At 37.6% G+C, this 20,612-nt stretch overlaps 1 protein-coding gene across 1 annotated transcript in view; it reads left to right on the top strand.

Annotated features, from left to right (window-relative positions):
- TRPC4AP (transient receptor potential cation channel subfamily C member 4 associated protein) overlaps positions 1-20,612 on the top strand; it is a 71,480-nt gene that overhangs the window by 1,839 nt on the left and 49,029 nt on the right. The window contains exons 2-3 of the mRNA XM_068986918.1: positions 11,903-12,031; positions 14,380-14,496. Coding sequence (XP_068843019.1) covers positions 11,903-12,031; positions 14,380-14,496 — 246 coding nt within the window. The remainder of the gene's footprint in view (positions 1-11,902; positions 12,032-14,379; positions 14,497-20,612) is intronic.

Here is a 20,612-nt window from a genome sequence, read left to right as displayed (position 1 = left end):
CACCAAAGTTCTTTAACTCAATGAATGAAAGAAAATTAAGTTCTTTACACATATTTGTACCCAATGCTGGATGACTTGGAGTGGAAGGAGACTGGAGGAACTCATCGGATAGAAGGTGCTGGAATGTTCTTGAGCCCCATTTATAGTCTGTGGTAATAATTGATTGCCACATTAATTACCACCATTAGTATGGTAATCAAGTTGTATACAGACAGGTGTGGGAGCTATATCAGAAGTTGAGCCTGAGGTTCCTTTCCAAAACTATAGTGAGGATCAAGTGGGGATCTTCATCTTTCAGATGTGTCCCTTCTTAGTAGCTTTCTTTGATCTCGTCCTTGTTTCACTCTTTTTCCTCCCCCCACATTGCAGAGTGAATGATTTCCTCACAGGTATTTCCATGACACAGTGAGTATATTCTCTTATGGCCTGTGGAATACTTGGAAAGACCAGGTTAAAATTTTCTTCTTTGCGTTTTAAACACATAATGTAAAGTTTACCAACTCATTCATTTTTAAGTGTGCAGTCAGTAAGTAGTCACATTGTTGTGAAGCAGATCTCCGGAATTTTTTCATCTTGTAAATCTGAGACTTGAGCCATTAAACTACTCTTTTCCCCTTCTCACAGCCCCTGGTAACCACCGTTCTACTACTTTCTGTTTCCATGAATTTGATTATTTTAAATACCTCATATAAGTGGAATCATGCATTGTTTGTCTTTTTGTGCCTGGCTTATTTAACTTAGTACAATGTCTTCAAGGTTCATCCGTGTTGTAGCATGTAACAGAAACTCCTTGGGAAAAACCAGATTTTGAAGTAAGATGGACCTGTATTGAACCCTAGTTCTGTCATTTATTGGTAGGTTATATTGTATAACCTCTCTTAACCTCAGTTTCATTCTTTCTAAAATGGCAGTGGTAACATCTTAGTGCTGTTGGGGGAGAAGTAGAATAATGTATCTAAAAAGCTTGCCCAGTATAGGGCATATAGTAGGTGCTCAGTAAATCGTTGTCATCAGCTCATAGATCTGAGACTGGGCCTCTTGAAAGACTGTGTTTTATTTTTTTATGTGTCTGCAGAGCTTGAAACAGCATCAGTCATTTGATCCTCAGGACTCAGGAAATTGTTTGACTTGAAATACTGTATCTGAGGGCTTTGTCTTTCTCAGTGCTGTCTCTTTGTATATCCTACACAGTCCCATGGCTTTAAAGAGTTCTGGAGTCAGATTACTTAGATTTGAATCCCAGCTCTGGTGCATACTTGCTGTGTGTCTTTGAACAAGTAGTTTAATCTCTTTTTGCCTCAGTTTCTTCATTTATAAAATAGAGATAATCATGGGTTCTAGCTTGGTAAGGCTGTGGTAAGGACCAAGAGCATTTATACATGTAAAGCACTTAAAATAGTGTCTAAAATATAGTAGGCATGCTATAAAGATTAGCAAGTATTGTTTTTAGCAAAACTATATTCTGATAGATCCTAAAACTGTATTTCCATCCTGGTTCCCCCCTTTAGCTCCAGTTGGATATATCCAAATACTTTCTCAGCATCTCCACACAGACATCTAATGGGCACCTCAAAAACTTAATATGGCAAATACAGCCCACCAAATCTGATCTTCCTCACGTCCCAAATGGAGCTTGAGAGGAGCCTGGGAGAAGACTCTGGGCTGAATGATTTAAAGTGGGCCTGTCCTACTGGGATTTTAGTGTGCCTTATTCTCATCTCCCCCTTTCAGTTTGCCCTCTGTCAGGGTAATAAAATACGCTGGTATGATGCTTTAGTGTTTACAGAGCCTGTCCAGATTTATCAGCACATTTGATCCCTAAAACAAGTCAGGTCTTATAATCCCTTGCCTAAAACCCTCCAGTGGCATCCCATGGCAGTTGGTATCAAATCCAGTTTCCTTCCCTGGGGTGCACAGGACCCTCCATGGTCAGTGGGAATTGCGGGAAAGGGGTAGACTAGGCAAGGCAACTCAACAGGTCATGACCCACCACACCTAGAGATACCACTTCAGTTTGGAAATCTAATGATAGGCTGGGTTATGGCATCCTGTTTGTTTCCCAAATTCCAGTCATCACTTCCTTCGTAATTATTGGTATATCTAAATTCTACCTGAGTGTTATTTACCTCATATGTATCTTTTTAGATTGACCCCCTCTTTTTTTGTTTTTAAATTTTCAATTGGTACTGCCTCTTTCAGCCTTGTTCTAAGCATTAACATTTGAAACCTAGAGGTTCAAATCAAATACTGTCGTCTTTGCCTGTCAAGAATAATTTGATATTGAAAACCCCCCAGTAGGATAAATTCTTTTAAAAATATGGATAATATTTAAATAGCTTTTTATATTCACAAACCATAAAATTCACTTTTAATTATATTAAAACATAACAGATCCCATTAAAGTGGATGCAAGCATTCATTGGTTAATATTACCAGAATAATATAACAATGTCTTTTATCTTCATTAATTAAAGGTATTTAATCTTCATTAATCTTGAAGAAGGCTATTTACTTGCACTTAATTTATTTTGAGGCATTTGATATCTTACAGTTAGAACTAAACAAATAAAATATACATTTTATGTTTATGGAGTTCAGCATTTAATTATTTAAAAAGAAAAGCACTAAAGACAAAAATAAGTCAACAAAAACTGTAAATGTCTGGAAGTGTCACATTTCCTAAATAGGTTGACAGCTTAGGCAGCATGATGTAAGAGATTATCACTCCTATAAACTGTCAAACCACAAGTACTCCAAGAGAAAAAACCCATACAACACCTGCCAAAAATTCAGCTTTGAAGATGCCTGGATGGTGGCTCTTTTCATCATACTACTCAGATGTTCACAAGGAAAACAAAATCCAGATGATTATTTTTAAGTGAGAGTTAATGCCTTGTAAGACAAACTGGTAGTAGTAAAAGAAATTCCATGTGAAGTTGAATATTTTGAATGTGATTTGGAGAATTTCTGGGTATCACGAACCTTGTAAAAAATAGCAGCAGTGCCCCCACTCTTCACCCCAAGTTCCACTCTCCCCAGGCAGTCACTGTCCACACTATGTTTTCTTTTGCAGGCGAAGAGTCCACGAAACAGGAAAGCCAGTATTCTAAATGACATAAGGCTAATACTTTACTGTACAGTTTTAAAGGTTATCTATTCTCTTCCTCTTGTAGAGGATTAGGGTTTAATTCACAGCACCCTGTGCCACACGTTTGGTCTCTGTGATTCTCCTAATGTGGTTATGTCAGTTTTGGCCGTTGGTATTTTCTTTATGATGATAGTGATAAGATATAATTGTTTACGGCAGAGCCGTATAGTATGCAACAATTATATTCTGTATAATGTGTTTTTCTTAGTTAAAAGCTGCCCTTTCTTCCCCTACTTTTTAAATTGAGACCTAGGTATAGTAGAATTCACCCTTTCAGTGTATAGTTCTGTAAGTTTTGACAAACACACATAGTTGTGTGACCACCACTGTAGTTAAGATTCAGAAAGTTCCCCTGTAGTAGTCTACCCTTCCCCACCACCATCCCTTGGCAACTGCTCATCTGTTGTCTATCCTATTATGCTGTTTTACTGACTGTCACAGAAATGGAATCATTCCATATGTAGACTTTTGAGTCTGGTTTCTTTCACTGTAATCATCCTTATAAAATTTGCTTTACTTTTTATTACAATTTACTACCAAATTCTAAAACTCCTACTTTTTTCTTTTAAAAAGAAATTCTTCTTGGAACCCTCTGGCCTGCTTCAGCTTGGACTAATTACTTGCTAGAATAGCTGTATAGCTGAATTTTGGGGGTTTCTCTTCACCAAATTCAGGACATTTTATTTCTTTTTCTCATGTTTTGGATCTCTGTTTTCTGAATTCTGTGTTCCTTTTTCTTGGAGTACATTCTCTAGTAGGCACCTAAGAAAGCAAACATGGGAGGTAACTTTTAAGTTTGTATGTCTGAAAATGTCTTTTTTTTCTTATACTTGAGTATTTAGTTTAGCTGGGTATATAATTCTAAGTTAGAAGTTATTTTCCCTTAAAGGTTTAATGGCATATTATTCCATTATCTTTAAGCATTTGGTGTAACTGTTGAAAGGTTCTGTTCTCATTCCCCATCCTTTGTGCATGACCTGTATTCCCACTCCTTACCTCCTAAGCGCTTGTCTTCTGTAATTTTAGCTATAATATGCATTGATGAAAGTTTTCTCATTCATTGTGGGTACACTTTGGTAGATGTACATTAAAACATGTAACAACTATAAAGAAGTCATGTCTATCACCTGACTAACCCCTCTGCAAAATGATTTCACTGAGTGTTCTCTTAGGATCTTCCTATTTTTAAAAGACATTTTCTCTGCTTTGAAGTTTGGGCTATGGTTGCTTTGGAGAACTTCATAGAATAAGTGAGGTGTGAGTTGGTTTTGAAGAATGAGTAGACTTTTAACAGTAGCATAGATATTTCTCAGGAACACCATTGAGAAAGTCCCTATAACTGGCCATTAGAAGACAGAAGAGAAAGTGAAGTGCTCCTGTGGGAGATCAGTGGGAGATAAGTTTAGATATTTGGGATTAGGGTGGGGAACGTAACTAACATTTATTGGACATCCACAGTGTGCCATTGTGTGTATAGTTGGCTTTTTTTTTAAGTTTATTGTTAAATATTTGACCTTTAAAAAGCTGTAATAAGTGATACCAGTGTGTTGCCACAGTAAACATGTACCCATGGCCAAATTTGAGAAGTTATTAATATATTTAATGCCCCTTTCATGTCAGTCCCTCCCTGCCGGAGGTAACATTTGTTTTGAATAATGTATACACATGTACAAAAGGGAGGAAAGTCAGTCTGCCTTAAAAATGGCCTGCTGCCACCTCTGCTATCTCCCTCCAGTTCTACTCCCAGATGCAACTCTGGTTATTGATTTCTGGTCGATCCCTCTATCTAAGCTTAGGAAAGCAAGTATGTCGCTATAGTCTTCCTTATACAGGTGATACTGTACTATACATACTATTGTGTAGTATGTATACATACTATGTGCTTCTAGCTTTTTTCACTTACAAATGTATTCTAGAGATCTTTCCATAATCAGTACATAAGATTATTTTATTTTAGGCATTTACAAAACTTTCTGTGTTGAAATGCACAAAGGTAAATGAACAGCTCAAAATTATCTACTGTGTAGCAAATAATGGATCACCTCTGTACTCCTTACTAACCTCTCTCTCTGCTCTTCTTCCCCTCAAATGAAATCGCTAGTCTAACTTCTGACTTTGCATTTAGTCATACTAGTTTTTATACTTTATACAAAGAGCATCAGGGCTTCCCAGGTGACACAGTGGTTGAGACTCTGCCTGCCAGTCCAGGAAACGCGGGTTCCATCCCTGGGTTGGGAAGATTCCCTGGTGGAGGAAATGACAACCCACTCCAGTATTCTTGCCTGGAAAATCCCATGGACAGAGGAGCCTGGTAGGCTATAGTCCATGGGGTCGCCAAGAGTTGGACACGCCTGAGCACGCGCATGCATACGTACATACATAGAATCAAACAGTATGTACTACGTCTGCCTTCTGCCTTTCAGCCCACATTGTGAGATTCATCTGTGATGACAGGTAAAGCTGTAGTTCATTCATTGTCATTGCTGTATAGTATTAAACCACAGTTCAGTTCAGTTCAGTCGCTTAGTCGTGTCTGACTCTTTGCGACCCCGTGAATCGCAGCACACCAGGCCTCCCTGTCCATCACCAACTCCCGGAATTCACCCAAACTCATGTCTATCAAGTCGGTGATACCATCTCTGGAGTTATTTCTCCACTGACCTCCAGTAGCACACTGGGCATCTACCAACCTGGGGAGTTCCTCTTTCACTATTCTATCATTTTGCCTTTTCATACTGTTCATGGGGTTCTCAAGGCAAGAATACTGAAGTGGTTTGCCATTCCCTTCTCCAGTAGTTCATTCATTTTCATTGCTATGTAGTATTAAACCCCAACCCCCCCCCCCAAAAAAAAAAAAACCCAGTTAATTCGTTGTAATTTTGATGAGTATTTGGGATCTTTCCAGTTTTGGGTGGTTTTGAATAATGTTTATGTGAACATCTTGTACTTCTCTCTTTAAGCGTATCTGTGCAATTTCTTTGGGGTGTATACTTAAACATAGAATTGCTAGGTTATAGGATGTACATAGGTTTAGCATTAGCAGCTAAACAGTTTCCCAAATGGTTGTACTAATTTACAGTCCCACCAGCAGTATATGTGAGCTCCTGTTCCATGTTTTGACTCACCTGTGGTGTTGCCAGTCTTTTTAATTTTAGTCATTCTAGTGTGTGAGAAGTGGCATCTTGTGATTTGAGTTTGTGTTTCCCTCATGACTAGTGAAGTTAAGCATGTTTTCAGGAGTTTATTGGCCATTTGGACTTTCTGTCTTGTGGATTACCTGTCTAAATCTTTTACATATTTTTCTGGTGGGGTTTTTCATTTAAAATAAAGTTCTTTTTATTTGCTGGATATGAGCCCTTTGTAGTTATATTTGGCAGATGTTGTCTCTTATTTGGTGGCTTGGCTTTTTAGTCTCTCAAAAGATCTTTTGGTAAACAGAAGTGCTTAATTTTAATACCACTGTTTTCCCTTATGGTTTTTGTATTCTGTTTAGTAAATCTTTACCTACTCTAAGGTCATGAAGATACTCTGCTTGTCTTCTAGAAGCTTTACTGTTTTGCCTTTGCCATTGAAATACATGTTTTAGGAATTTATTTTGGGTGTGGTGTGAGCTTTTCCGTAGAGAGATCAAGTTGACCAGTTATTTATTGGAGAGTCTTTTTTGTCCCTCCAGTGCTCTGGAGTGTTTGTTTTCACGTCTGTTTCATGTCTGTTCTGTTGCTCTGATTTGTCCATTTACCCTTATGCTAATATCACATTGTTTTATTTTCTGTAATTTTATGTGTTGATTTTGGTTATAGAATATTGAATCAGAAGAGTAGCTTCTCCTGCTTTTCTTCAAGAATTCCTTGGCTCTTCTTGGTCCTTTGCCATTTCCATATACATTTTTGAATGAGTATGTACATTTTTACAACAGGATTTTGATTGGGATTGCTTTCAGTCTATTCAATACCGCACACTCATTCTCTCCTTCCCTTACATCTCTTTTTCTCTGATATAATCTTCCTTAATCTCTCTTGATGATATTTTACTGTTTTCTATGTAGTGGTCTTTGTTAGATTCATTCCTTGGCATTTGATATGATTTGGTGGTATTGTAAATAGCATTTTAAAAGCCACGTTTTCTAGCTGTAGCTGTAATATAAAAACAGGATTGGTTTTTGTATTGCTGCAGCGTTTATACTGCTCCTGGATTTTAATACTTTAGATTATTTTGGATTGTGTATGTGTACAGTCATCTGCAAGTATATCTGCAAATGAAGCTTTTATTTTATCCCTTCCTATCTTACAACTTTTTTTTCTTACCTAACTGCTGTTTGGGATGCTCCTTTACAGTGAATTGAAGTGGCATGTTACTGATTTAAGAGGGAGAGCCTTAAACACTTAACCATTAAGTACGGTGTTTGTTGAATATTTTCTGTAGATACTCTTATTAGTTCATTTCTTTTCTGAATTTCTGTGTTGAATTCTATCAAAATGCTATTTCTGCATTGAGATGTTAATATAATTGTTTTCCTTTGTGTTATTAATATGATGAATTACACTGAGTAAACTTTTCAAATATTAAACCAAATCTGAATTTCTGATTCAAAACTTCATCCTTTTTATAGATTGCTAAATTTGAGTCCTAATTTTCTTATTAGGCTTTTTTTCCTTCTGTGTTTATGAATGAGAATGGCCTATAATTTTCCTTTCACCAGGTTTTGGTATCAAGTTTATCCTGGCCACTAGTCATAGCTTTAGTTGGACCCCACAAATTTTGATCTGTAGTATTTTCATTGTCATTTATTTCAGAATACTTTCAAATTTCTCCTTGGATTTCTTCTTTGACCTATGCATTTTTAAGAGGTATACTTTTTAATTTATGACCATCAGGGTTTTATAATTATCTTTCTGTTACAGATTTTACGGTGATTGCACTGCAGTCAGAGAACATAGTTTGTGTTTTTATTCATTTAGCTACGTGTTGAAATTTGTTCCGTGGCCCAGAAGCTGTGCATTTTGTAAATGTTCTGTATGCTTGCAAAGAATGTATAGAGAGTAGCTATTAAATGTAGTGTCAGTTTCTGCAGTGAAGCCATCTGAAATTTTGATCGATTCAGTTCAGTCACTCAGTTGTGGCCAACTCCTTGGGACCTCATAGACTGCGGCGCAACAGACCTCCCTGTCCATCACCAACTCCCGGAGTTTATTCAGACTCAGGTCCATTGAGTCAGTTATGCCATCCAACCATCTCATCAATATGGAGAATATTGTCATATTAGAAATGTTAAGTCTTCCAATCTCTGAGCATGAATGGCTTTCCATTTATTTAGGCATTCTTTACTTCTTTAATTTCTTTCGACGATGTTTTGTGTTTTATTGTATAGATCTTATATTTTGTTACATTTATTCATAAGTATTCTTTTTGATGCTGTTACAAATGGGATTGCTTTCTTATTTTCACTTTTGGATTGTTCATTGCAGATGCATAGAAATTCAGGTGATTTTTGTATATTCATTTTGTATCCTGAAACCTTACCAAACTCACTTATTAGCTCTAAGTGTGTGTGTTGGTCTCCTTTGAAAAAAATGTCCGTTTGGGTCTTATGCCTATTTTTAAATTGGGTTGTTTATATTTTTTTCCTCTATTTTTTCTGTTGAAGTATAGTTGATTTATAATGTTATGCTAATTTGTGCTAATTAGTTTTTTGTAGTTTTGATTTGAGTTGTGTGAGCTGTTTATGTTTTAGATATTAATCCCTTATTTATATCATTTGCAAGTATTTTCTGTCATTCAGTAGGTTCTGCCTTTTCATTTTGTTGACGGCTTCCTTTGCTATGGAAAGGCTTTTAGGTTTAATCAGGTCCCATTTATTTGTTTTTGTTTCTTTTGCCTGAGGAGACAGATACAAAAAACATACTGCAGTGATTTATGTCAGAGAGTGTTCTGCCTCTGTTCTCTTGTAAGAGTTATGGTTTCTGGTCTTACATTTAGGTCTTCAACCTATTTTGAATTTATTTTTTATATTGTGTGAAAAAATGTTCAGATTTCTTTTTTAAAAAATTTATTTTATTGAAGTATAGTTGCTTTGCAATGTTGTTACGCATTTCATTGTTTTACATATAGCTGTACAGTTTTCCCAACACTGCTTATTAAAGAGGCTGTCTTTTCACTGTTGTATATTCTTGTTGGTTTTGTTGTAAATTAATTGACCATAAGCGGTGGGTGTATTTCTGGGCCTTCTGTTTCATTCCGTTGATCTGTGTGTCTGCGTCCATGTGCCAGGACTGTGCAGTTTTGGTTCCTGTAGTTTTGTAGTATAGTCTGAATCAGGGAGCGTGATACCACAAGCTTTGTTCTTCTTTTTATTTTCCAGGATGGTTGTGGCAGTTCTGGATCTTTTGTGGTTCCATATATGTTTTAGGAATTTGTTCTAGTTCTGTGAAAAATGCCATGGCTATTTTGATAGGGATTGCATTAAATCTGTAGATTGCTTTGAGTGTATGGACGTTTTAACTAGTTTTCTAATCCAAGGACACAGGATATCTTTCCATTTCTATTATCATCCTTAATTTTCTTCATCATTGTTTTATAGTTTTCAGAGTATAGGTCTTTCACCTCCTTGATTAAGTTTATTTCTAGGTATTCTTTTAATGTCTTTGGTTTTGGTATCAGGGTAATACTAGCCTCATAGAATGAGTTGCGAAGTGTTCCTTCTTCTGTTTTGTGGAAGAGTTTGTGAAGAATTTGCCAATTTCTGTTTAAATGTTCAGTAGAATTTACTAGTGAAGCATCTGCACTTGGGCTTTTCTTTATGGGTCGTTTCCTTCCTTCATCCCTCCCTCTTTTTCTTCCTTTTGTATTAAATCACTAATTTGATCTCTTTAATTGTTTTAGGTATATCAGATTTTCTGTTTCTTCTTAAGTTAGTTTCTGTTATTTGTGTCCTTCTGAGAATTTGTACGTTTCATCTAATTTATGTAGTTTGTTGGCATATAGTTGCTCCTAGTATTTCCATGTAAACCTTTTTATCTCCTTAAAATTGGTAGTTGTTTCCTCTTTCATTCCTGAATATATAGTAATTTGAGTCAATGTAAGTTAGTCAGTGTAACTATTTTCAATATTGTTGGTCTTTTTGAAGAACCAAATTTGATTTTGTTGATTTTTTTCCTGTTATTTTTCTTTTTCTCTATATCACTTATTTTTGCAAGGATCTTTTTAATTTCCTCATGCTTGCTTTGGGTTGGGTTTACTCCATTTTTCCCCTAGTTTTTCATGATGGAAGATAAGATAATCTGAGATTGCTCTCCTTTTTAATATAAATGTTTATAGCTATAAACTTATAAGCACTGCTTTTGCCTAGTCCCATGAAGCCATTGTTGTTTTCTGTCTTTTTCCTTTCAAGGAAGGGAAAGGTGTTTTTTTTCCCCATTGTTTCGGGGTTTGCCTTAATTTGAGTTTGCCTGAAGAATATAACATTTCTGATAATCATTTAGACCTACAGAAATGGTAATTTCCTATGGTTCACCCTAATACAAATACTCAGAAACATTTCATTGTCTTTCATGACCCTTGAATTATTTTATTTTCACAATCTAAGAAAACAAGCTCAGGAAGAGTAATGAATGGGGCTTGTCCAAGATCAGAGTACTGATGTGTATCAGGATAGGCCAAGCAGTTACTGAAGACCTGCATGTCGTTTGTAAGCTGCAGGGAGCTTTTGATCTAACTGAGGGACAAGTCTACATGAAAATAATTCACTTCTGGCACTGATAATGCCATATCCCCAGAATAGACATTGCCGTGATTAATGAACCTGTCATTAGACTAGGCTATTGCTCATGCCTTCAGACACTTCCTGAGCCCCTGCTCCGTGCCTGGCGTTCTTTGAGAGAAAGAAGGCGTGCACAATAAACACAGCCTGGCACCTGCTCTATAGCGGTGGGCGGTGGTTAGGACAAATGAACCAGTAATTATGATACCATATGATAAATGTTAGATAAGGTCCCAGACCCTCTTAGAAAGGAGAGAGAGGAAGTCCTATCAAGGAAAGTTTCTGTCTTTTTGGCTTGCATTTTGAAGGGGAAGGAACTTTCTAGGTAGAAGAGACAGGGAGGAGGAGGAGCTTTCCAGGTAGGAAAGACGCCCAGAAATGTTCTGTGGCATAGAGTCCACCCTTGAACAGCACAAGGGCATAGGGGCCCCTTCACAGTCAAAATTATTGTATAACTTAAGAGTCAGCCCTCCATACCCACAGTTTCCCTGTATCTGTGGATTCAACCAGCCATGGATTGTGTAGTACTGTAATGTTTACTACTGAAAAAATTTCTCATGTAAGTGGACCCATGCAGTTCAAACCTGTATATGTGTGTGTGTGAATAATTATCCCTCTTGCTCCCACCTTAGGTTTTATTTTCTCCCCATACAGGTGGCATACCTGTATGTCTATACAGAGCCATGTATGGGGGAATAAACACATGCAAAGCATAGAGAGAAAACACATACATTTGGAGCCTGGAGTGTGCATTGGGCAAAGAAGAAGTTAAGAGAGGAAAGTCGGTGGTAGAATAGGAAGGGGGTGTATCATAAACGAGGAGCTGGACTTGGGCCTTACAGGCTGTCGGGGAACTTCTGAAGGTTTCTAGAAAGACCTTTGACTGACTTGTCCTGGGTGGGTTTGGGAGCCAGCTGCTCTCCTTTGCTGAATGTTCTAGTAGTTCTTTCCTCACCAGTAATAGTTTCCTCTTTTTTTTTTTTCCTTTGGACTTACAGTTCACTGAAACTTTTTTGACGGAAAGGGACAAACAGTCCAAATGGAGTGGAATTCCGCAGCTGCTCCTTAAGCTGTATGCGACCAGCCACCTCCACAGTGACTTCGTTGAATGCCAAAACATCCTCAAGGTAACTGTTAGGGGCATTGGAGGGGCTGCATTCAGGGCCTCCAGGTGATACTAGACATCTGGGTTATTCCTCTTCTTCAGTCTGCTTTTTAAAATAGCCTGTATTTATTGAGTAAGCTGTAGAAAATTTGGGAAGTTCAGAAAAAGTGCAAAGAAGAAAATAAAAATCACCTATAATCCCACCACCCAGAGATAATCACCATTAAGTTCCCGGTGTATATACTTCTGGGTTTTATTCTCACTTGTTTTGTCCTAGTACTTGCCTAAGTAAGGAGGCCTTGCCCTGGGATTGGGATATATTCTTTTTCAATGGGATTTAAAAGGTCCCGTTTTGGTGAGACTTCAAGGAAGTGGCCTTGTGGTTGTTGATAAGTATGACCGACATCTGAAGGTGAAGAGACTTGGAAAGAGTGCAGAGACATCCAGGGCAGTCAGTTCTCAATCTGGAGTGTGTATCAGAGTCACCTGGAAGCCTTGTTAATGGTGGGCCCTGCCAGTAGAATTTCTGATTTAGTAGGTCAAACTTCATACTGGGAAAGCAGGTCCAACTTTGAATTTAGATTACTGGCTCTAATGTAGCTAAAATCTGTTCAAGTTATATTTGATCATAATAAAATATGTTTTTCATATGTGAAGTTCTGTTTATTATTTCACATAAATCATTTATAAATATTAATAGGGCCAGATAAGTTTAATCTTTACCTTTCAGAAGAGATGTTTTGTCTACACAGCTTTTTCTGTAAATTGAAAATCATTCCCAAGTAAAAATTTATAAAAAGACGTTTGTGTTCTTGATCTTCTCACAGTTTGATTTAGGATAAAAATAATTACAGTGTCTTACGCTTGCTTGAAAACATTTTGTGAAGAATTATGCATTATTTCATTTGATTCCTGCAAAATCTCTGAGATATGAGGTAGATGAAAGAGGGAAATTCATATTTGTGAGTGCTTGCTATGTGATCATCATTTCTTTATGCATTCAACAAGTACGTGAAATTTACTATGTACCAGGCATATTTAATTTTTATAATAACTCTGTGAGATGGGTGGTAGTAGTAGATTAGTCCAAAATACTTTGATTGCATGTAACAGTAACCCACTCAGATTAGCGAAAAAGATTATTTATTGTCTCATATCTTCAGAAAGCACAGATGTGAATTCAGGGGCCAAATAGAGTTAGGCAGTCTATTTCTTATCTTGACATCTGTGTGTGGCCTCGTAGTCTTCCACAGAAGTAGGGCTGTTACCTGAAGAAGAGAAAAGGAGATACTGAGCAGGAAAATCCAGATGTCTTCTCCATTTCCTTTCTCAGTTGAGAAAACAGACTCAGCATAATCCACGCACCGTCATGTGGTTATCATTATGATGAGCCCAGATTTGTCCTACTCCTGAAACCAGCTTCCATTGTACAGTGTTGCCCACAGAATTACATTCTAGTTTTATAAATGAGAGAAATGAAACCCAGAGGCAGTAGTTCTCCCACTAATTATGTGACCTTGTACAACTTTGTGATTTTTGTTTTTTAACCTGTAAAATGGGTCAAACTAGACTCACTTCATTGAATTATTTTAGGGATTAAATGGACTTAAGTATACAAATCCGGTGCTTGTCATGTAATAGGTTATCTGTAAGAAAGAGTTCTGCTTTCTCTTAATGAGTGGTACTTGGACCAACATCAACATCACTTGGGTACTTAGGATAAATGCACATTCTCAGGCCTCAGCCCAGACCTATTAAATCAGAAACTGCAGGTGGGACCCAACAGCCTGGGTTCTAACATGTCCTTCAGGTGATTGGATGCTCACCGCTGTATGAGAATGACTGCTCTAGTCCAGTGGGTTCCGTCTTCCCTTGAGGTTCCTAAGAAGAGAGCATGATGAGTAGGACCCTGTATTCTTCCTATTCTTTCTCCTGTTTGACCCACAATAGGTATGCTTTCTTTTGTAAGCACAGACTCAGGAGCCAGACATCCTAGGTTTAAGTCCTGACTCTGTCACATTACCCTGTTTGACATTGACAACTTCTTTGTGTCTTAGTTTCCTTATCTGTAAAATTGGGCCAGTACATTACTGTTGCATCATAGAGTTGTGAGGATTAAAAGAGGTAACTTATGAAGAACCATGCCTGGTACATATAAGTATTTAATAAGTTAACTTCTACTATGATTACAACAACTTTTATCATATCAGCTTTTCTGTAAGTTGGCTCTTTTGTTGTTGTTGTTCATTGTAGAGGCTGTTTTTGGCCTCATGGGAATTCAAGTTGTGACTAAAATGCAAACTGTTATTTTGGTGTCTGGTTTGTGTTGGATAGTAAAACTCAGTGTCTCTTGGTATCCTTTTTCACTAGGAAATTTCTCCTCTTCTCTCCATGGAGGCTATGGCATTTGTTACTGAAGAGAGGAAACTTACCCAAGAAACCACTTATCCAAATACTTATATTTTTGACTTGTTTGGAGGTGTTGATGTAAGTCATTGTTTATTATTACTACTGCTATTTAATGGCTATGGCTTGGGAGCTTTCAAAATGGGAATTAGGAAGCATTTTAGAATTTATAGCAAGCATTTCAGATTTTTCTCCTTTAGAAGCTCCATGATATTCACCTGTGTTGAAATACCATAGCTTTTACATTGAAAGAGTTGATTTATGGGAATTGATAATAATATCAACTTTTTTAAGGCACAAAGTTAATGTTTCCTAGTTCAGCTGTGATTACTAGTTTCTTCTTTGTCCTTCCAGAGATGTGATATATATATGTGTGTGTGTGTGTGTAAATAGTTACCCTGACTGCCCCCACCTTAGGTTTATATTCCCCCACATAGAAGTAGCATATCATATATACAGGTACCTTGCTTGCTTTTTTCATGTGATTCTATAACTTGGGGTTAGATTCATTTTAATATGTGTAAATCTGCCTCATTATTATTAACAGCTATATAGTATCCCCGGTATGATTATATCATTATTTAGCCAGGACTTAGTTGATGGACATTTAGCTTTCTCATTACCTTTCCTATAACAAACAAGGTTGCAGTGAAAGTTTTTGTACATGTGAGTACTGTATACTTTTAGGATCAAAGCATGTATCTTTTATTGTTTATAAACTTACCAATTTTATGTACCTAAAAGACTTTTATCAATTATATCCCCAGTAACAAAGAAGAAGAGTGCCTTTTTATCCACTCCATCACCAACACGGTGTGTGTATGTGTATTTTTATGGACTTTGTTATTGAGGTATAACTTGCATACAGTGAAGTATGTCAGTAACTATGAGAAGATAAGTTCACCTTTGCCACCCAAACCATGAAATAGAATGTTACCAACACATAGTAGCCTCCTCCACTAAGCAATATGTTTTAAGTATTTTAAATATTTGCTAAGCAGATATGAGAAAAATGATGTTTCTTCATAGCTTTTTAAAGTTTTACTGAGATACAGTTCACATCATATAATTCACCCATTTAAAGTGTATAATTTAGTAGTTTTTAGTGTATTTGTAGATATGTGAAACCACCACCACAGTCACTCTAGAACATTTTTATCACTCAGAAAAGAAACTCCGTATGTTTAAGCTATCACTCTCCCACTCCTCCAGCCACCAGCCCCATCATAGGCAACTGTTACTCCACTTTGTCTTTATAGATAACCTTGTCTTGGACATTTCATATGAACAGAGTCACATAATATGTGATCTTTTGTTATTGGTATGTTTCACTTTGTTTCATGTTTTCAAGGTCCATCCCCATTATAGCATGTTTCAGCACTTTATTTTATGGTTGAATAATACTCTACTGTGTGGATATACCACATTTTGTATGTTCATTTTTCAGTTAGTGGACACTTGGGCTATTTCTACCTTTCGACTATTACAAATAATGTTGCTCTTAACGTTTGTGTACAAGTTTGTGTGTAGAAATATCTTTCCATTAATCTTGGGTATATACCTAGAAGTGGGGTTGATGGGTCATATAGTAGCTCTTGTATTTAATTCTTTGAGGATTTTATCAGACTGTTTTCCAAAGCAGCTGCACCATTTTACATACTCACCAGCAATGCACAAGGGTTCTAATTTTTCCACATCCTCTTTAACACTGGCTATTCTCTCTACTTTTGATTATAGCCATCCTACTGGGTGTGAAATGTTACTTCGTTGTGGTTTTGATTTGCATTTTCTTGTTGCCTAATGCTGTTGAACATTATTTCATGTGCTTCTAAGTCATTTGTTTGTCTTCTTTGGAAAATACTGTTATTATGAATTCTGAGAGCCCTTTATATAGTCTCTGTATAGTTTTAAAATTTTATCTCTTTCTATGAATGGAATTGAATATCTTTTCATGTGTTTATAAGTAGTTCCTTTTTTTTTCTATTTGTTTATTAGAAATATTGATTTCTAATTGATTCACCTTCTCTTATTGATTTTTGTCTTAGTTCAGGCTGCTATAGCAAAATCCACAGATTGAGTAGTTTATGAACAACAGATTTATTTCTCAAAGTTCTAGAGGCTGGGAAGTCCAAATTCATGGCACTGGCAGATTTGGTGTCTCGTGAAGATCCTCTTCTGGGTTGCAAACTGCCAGCTTCTCCCTGAGTCCACACATGATGAAGGGGCTGGGGAATCTCTGGAGCCTCTTTCATAAGGTGTGACACCATTCGTGGGTGCTCTCCCCTCACACCTAATCACCCCCAAAGGCCCCGCCTCCTAATGCTATCACAGTGGGCATTAAGATTTAGCGTGATTTTCAGGAGACACTAATGTGCAGGTTATAGTAACTTGTAAATACTCAGTTTTTAAAGGTCCTTTGTCATAAGTGTTCTGTTTTTTTCCCTAGTTTGAAAATTGTATTTTGACTTTGTTTGTGATACATTTTAATGTGGAACTCTTTAGGTTTACTTTTTAAGTTGTCAAACTGATCAGTCTTTCCATTCATGGGTTCAGAGTTTTTCTTTGCCCATTGTTGAATTATAAACTATGTCTTTAATTCCGTCTAATACGTCAAAGTTTTTATCATGTATGATTAATTTTTGCACCACTTGAAATTTATCTTTATGTAATGAGTGAGGGTACTGGGATCCTGCTGCTTTTCTCTCAGATAGCTGTCCTTTCCCCTGTTACTGGGAGCATGAGGGAGGCTTTCAGGGTGTTGTGGTTGTGTTGTATCTTGATCTGGGTGTTGATTGTGTTGGAATGAGATGCACTTTGTAAAAACTGGAGCTGTGTGTTTACAATTTATACTGTTTGCTCTATCATGTTTTTCAGTTCAGTTCAGTCACTCAGTCGTTTCCGACTCTTGCGACCCCATGGACTGCAGCACGCCAGGCCTCCCTGTCCATCACCAACTCCCAGAGTTTACTCAAACTCATGTCCATTGAGTCAGTAATGCCATCCAACCATTTTATCCTCTGTCGTCCCCTTCTCCTCCCACCTTCAATCTTTCCCAGCATCAGGGTCTTTTCAAATGAGTCAGCTCTTCATATCAGGTGGCCAAAGTATTGGAGTTTCAGCTTCAACTTCAGTCCTTCCAATGAATATTCAGGACTGATTTCCGTTAGGATGGACTGGTTGGATCTCCTTACAGTCCCTGAGACTCTCAAGAGTCTTCTCCAGCACCACGGTTCAAAAGCATCAGTTCTTCAGTGCTCAGCTTTCTTTATAGTCCAACTCTCACATCCATACATGATTACTGGAAAGACCATAGCCTTGACTAGACAGACCTTTATTGGCAAAGTAATATCTCTGCTTTTTAATATACTGTCTAGGTTGGCCATAGCTTTGCTTCCAAGGGGTAAGCGTCTTTTAATTTCATGGCTGCAGTCACCATCTGCAGTGATTTTGGAGCCCCCTAAAATAAAGTCTGCCACTGTTTCCCCATCTATTTGCTATGAAGTGATGGGACCAGATGTCATGATCTTAGTTTTCTGAATGTTGAGCTTTAAGCCAACTTTTCACTCCTCTTTCACTTTCATCAAGAGGCTCTTTAGTTCTTCACTTTCTGCCATAAGGGTGGTGTCATCTGCATATCTGAGGTTATTGATATTTCTCCTGGCAATGTTGATTCCAGCTTGTGCTTCATCTAGAGCCCAGCGTTCCTCATGATGTACTCTGCATATAAGTTAAGTAAGCACAGTAACAATATACAGCCTTGATGTACTCCTTTCCTGTTTGGAACCAGTCTGTTGTTCCATGTACAATTCTAACTGTTGCTTCCTGACCTGCGTACAGATTTCTCAAGAGGCAGTTCAGGTGGTCTGGTATTCCCATCTCTTTCAGAAAATTCCAATTTATTGTGATCCACACAGTCAAAGGCTTTGGCATAGTCAATAAAGCGGAAATAGGTGTTTTTCTGGAATGTTTTTCTGGAACTCTCTTGCTTTTTCGATGATCCAGTGGATGTTGGCAATTTGATCTCTGGTTCCTCTGCCTTTTCTAAAACCAGCTTGGACATCTAGAAGTTTACTGTTACATATTGTTGAAGCCTGGCTTGGAGAATTTTGAGCATTACTTGACTAGCATGTGAGATGAGTGCAATTGTGCGGTAGTTTGAGCATTCTTTGGCATTGCCTTTGTTTGGGACTGGAATGAAAATCGACCTTTTCCAGTCCTGTGGCCGGCCACTGCTGAGTTTTCCGAATTTGCTGGCATATTGACTTCAGCACTTTCATATCATCATCGTTTAGGATTGAAATAGCTCAACTGGAATTCCATCACCTCCACTAGGTTCGTTCGTAGTGATGCTTCCTAAGGCCCACTTGACTTCACATTCCAGGATGTCTGGTTCTAGATGAATGATCAAACCATTGTGATTATCTGGGTTGTGAAGCTCTTTTTTGTACAGTTCTTCTGTGTATTCTTGCCACCTCTTCTTAATATCTTCTGCTTCTGTTAGGTCCATACCATTTCTGTCCTTTATAGAGCCCATCTTTGCATGGAATGTTCCCTTGGAATCTCTGATTTTCTTGAAGAGATCTCTAGTCTTTCCCATTCTATTGTTTTCCTCTTATTTCTTTGCACTGGTCACTGAAGAAGGCTTTCTTATCTCTCCTTGCTATTCTTTGGAACTCTGCATTCAAATGGATGTATCTTTCCTTTTCTCCTTTGTTTTTCGCTTCCCTTCTTTTCACAGCTATTTGTAAGGCCTCCTCAGATAGCCATTTTGCTTTTTTGCCTTTCTTTTTCTGGGGGATGGTCTTGATCCCTGTCTCCTGTACAGTGTCACGAACCTCTGTCCATAGTTCATCAGGCACTTTGTCTATCAGATCTAGTCCTTTAAATCTAGTTCTCACTTCCACTGTATAATCATAAGGGATTTGATTTAGGTCATACCTGAATGGTCTAGTGGTTTTCCCTACTTTCTTCAATTTCAGTCTGATTTTGGCAATAAGGAGTTCATGTCTGAGGCACAGTCAGCTCCTGGTCTTGTTTTTGCTGGCTGTATAGAACTTCTCCATCTTTGGCTGCAAAGAATATAATCAGTCTGTTTTCGGTATTGACCATCTATCTGGTGATGTCCATGTGTAGAGTCTCCTCTTGTGTTGTTGGAAGAGAGTGTTTGCTATCATATTATTACTTCAGTTTGAAAAAACATTTCAAAAGACGCCATTTTCCCCAAAGCAAAATTTGAGTGTTGAACATTTACATCCATAGCATGAGTCATAGACTGTATTCCTTCAACTGTTGCCCACCATTCCCTCTTTAGCAATCCTAGCGGTCCTGTCGCATTTACTTACTGGCCAGTTTGAAGGGCCTTTACTTCTGAATCGTTCATCAAAGAATTTGCTTAATAGAAACCAGTGTGTTCCTGGGAGGAAAAAGAAAATAGGAGTCTTTAGCCCGGTGTCTTATTTGCAGTGGGAACGAGGCTTTTCTGTTGGAGGTACACGTCCCATCTTAGGACATCTCCGGACCATTAGTTCTTGATTTTGTGGAGTTTTTCTTCCCTGCTTTGAGTTAGGTTAGCTTCTCCAAGAATCTCAGTCTGTTTACAGATAGAGGCTTTTGCTTGGATCATTTTGTTCTTCACTAACCATTATTTGCGTGCATTTCTTCTTGCTGAATACTCTTGTCATCTTGCTTCTAAAAGTACCTTTCAAAGTTCTGTATTTCTCCCGCTGCCAATCCCCAGAAAGGCTCCAAAGTAATTCCCTTTTCAACATGCTGCCTAATGCTTAGCTGAAGTGAAGTGGTGGCTAGACCATTCCTTGTCAACTTGAACAAACTCCTAATGTAACACTGGAAAGTGTATCCTAGAGTTTGTAAAGTTAGATGCCTGTAGGATCAAGTAGGTATATAGTGAAGCAGGCCCAGAGTAAAATGATCTACATAAATTAAATGACTGCAGGGACTGAGATGAATTGGAGAATGCATGCCGGCTTTTATGGAGAAATGACTTCCATTTCTGTTGACCTTTGCCCTCAGAGATGTAGGAAATCTAGATTCGTAAGTAGAATCACAGCTTTTTAGTAGATGTGGACCACATGGATTACATCTGTGGGCCAGGTATAATCCATGCTTGGCATTCAAGGACTTTTAATTTGTTCATTGACATAGTACATCATGTTTTAAATATAATAATCTATGCAGGA

The sequence above is a fragment of the Capricornis sumatraensis genome, chromosome 15 (assembly GCF_032405125.1).
Source record: "Capricornis sumatraensis isolate serow.1 chromosome 15, serow.2, whole genome shotgun sequence".
Taxonomy (NCBI): domain Eukaryota; kingdom Metazoa; phylum Chordata; class Mammalia; order Artiodactyla; family Bovidae; genus Capricornis; species Capricornis sumatraensis.
The sequence above is the reverse complement of the archived record's forward strand: the minus strand, read 5'-3'. Positions and strand labels throughout refer to the sequence as shown.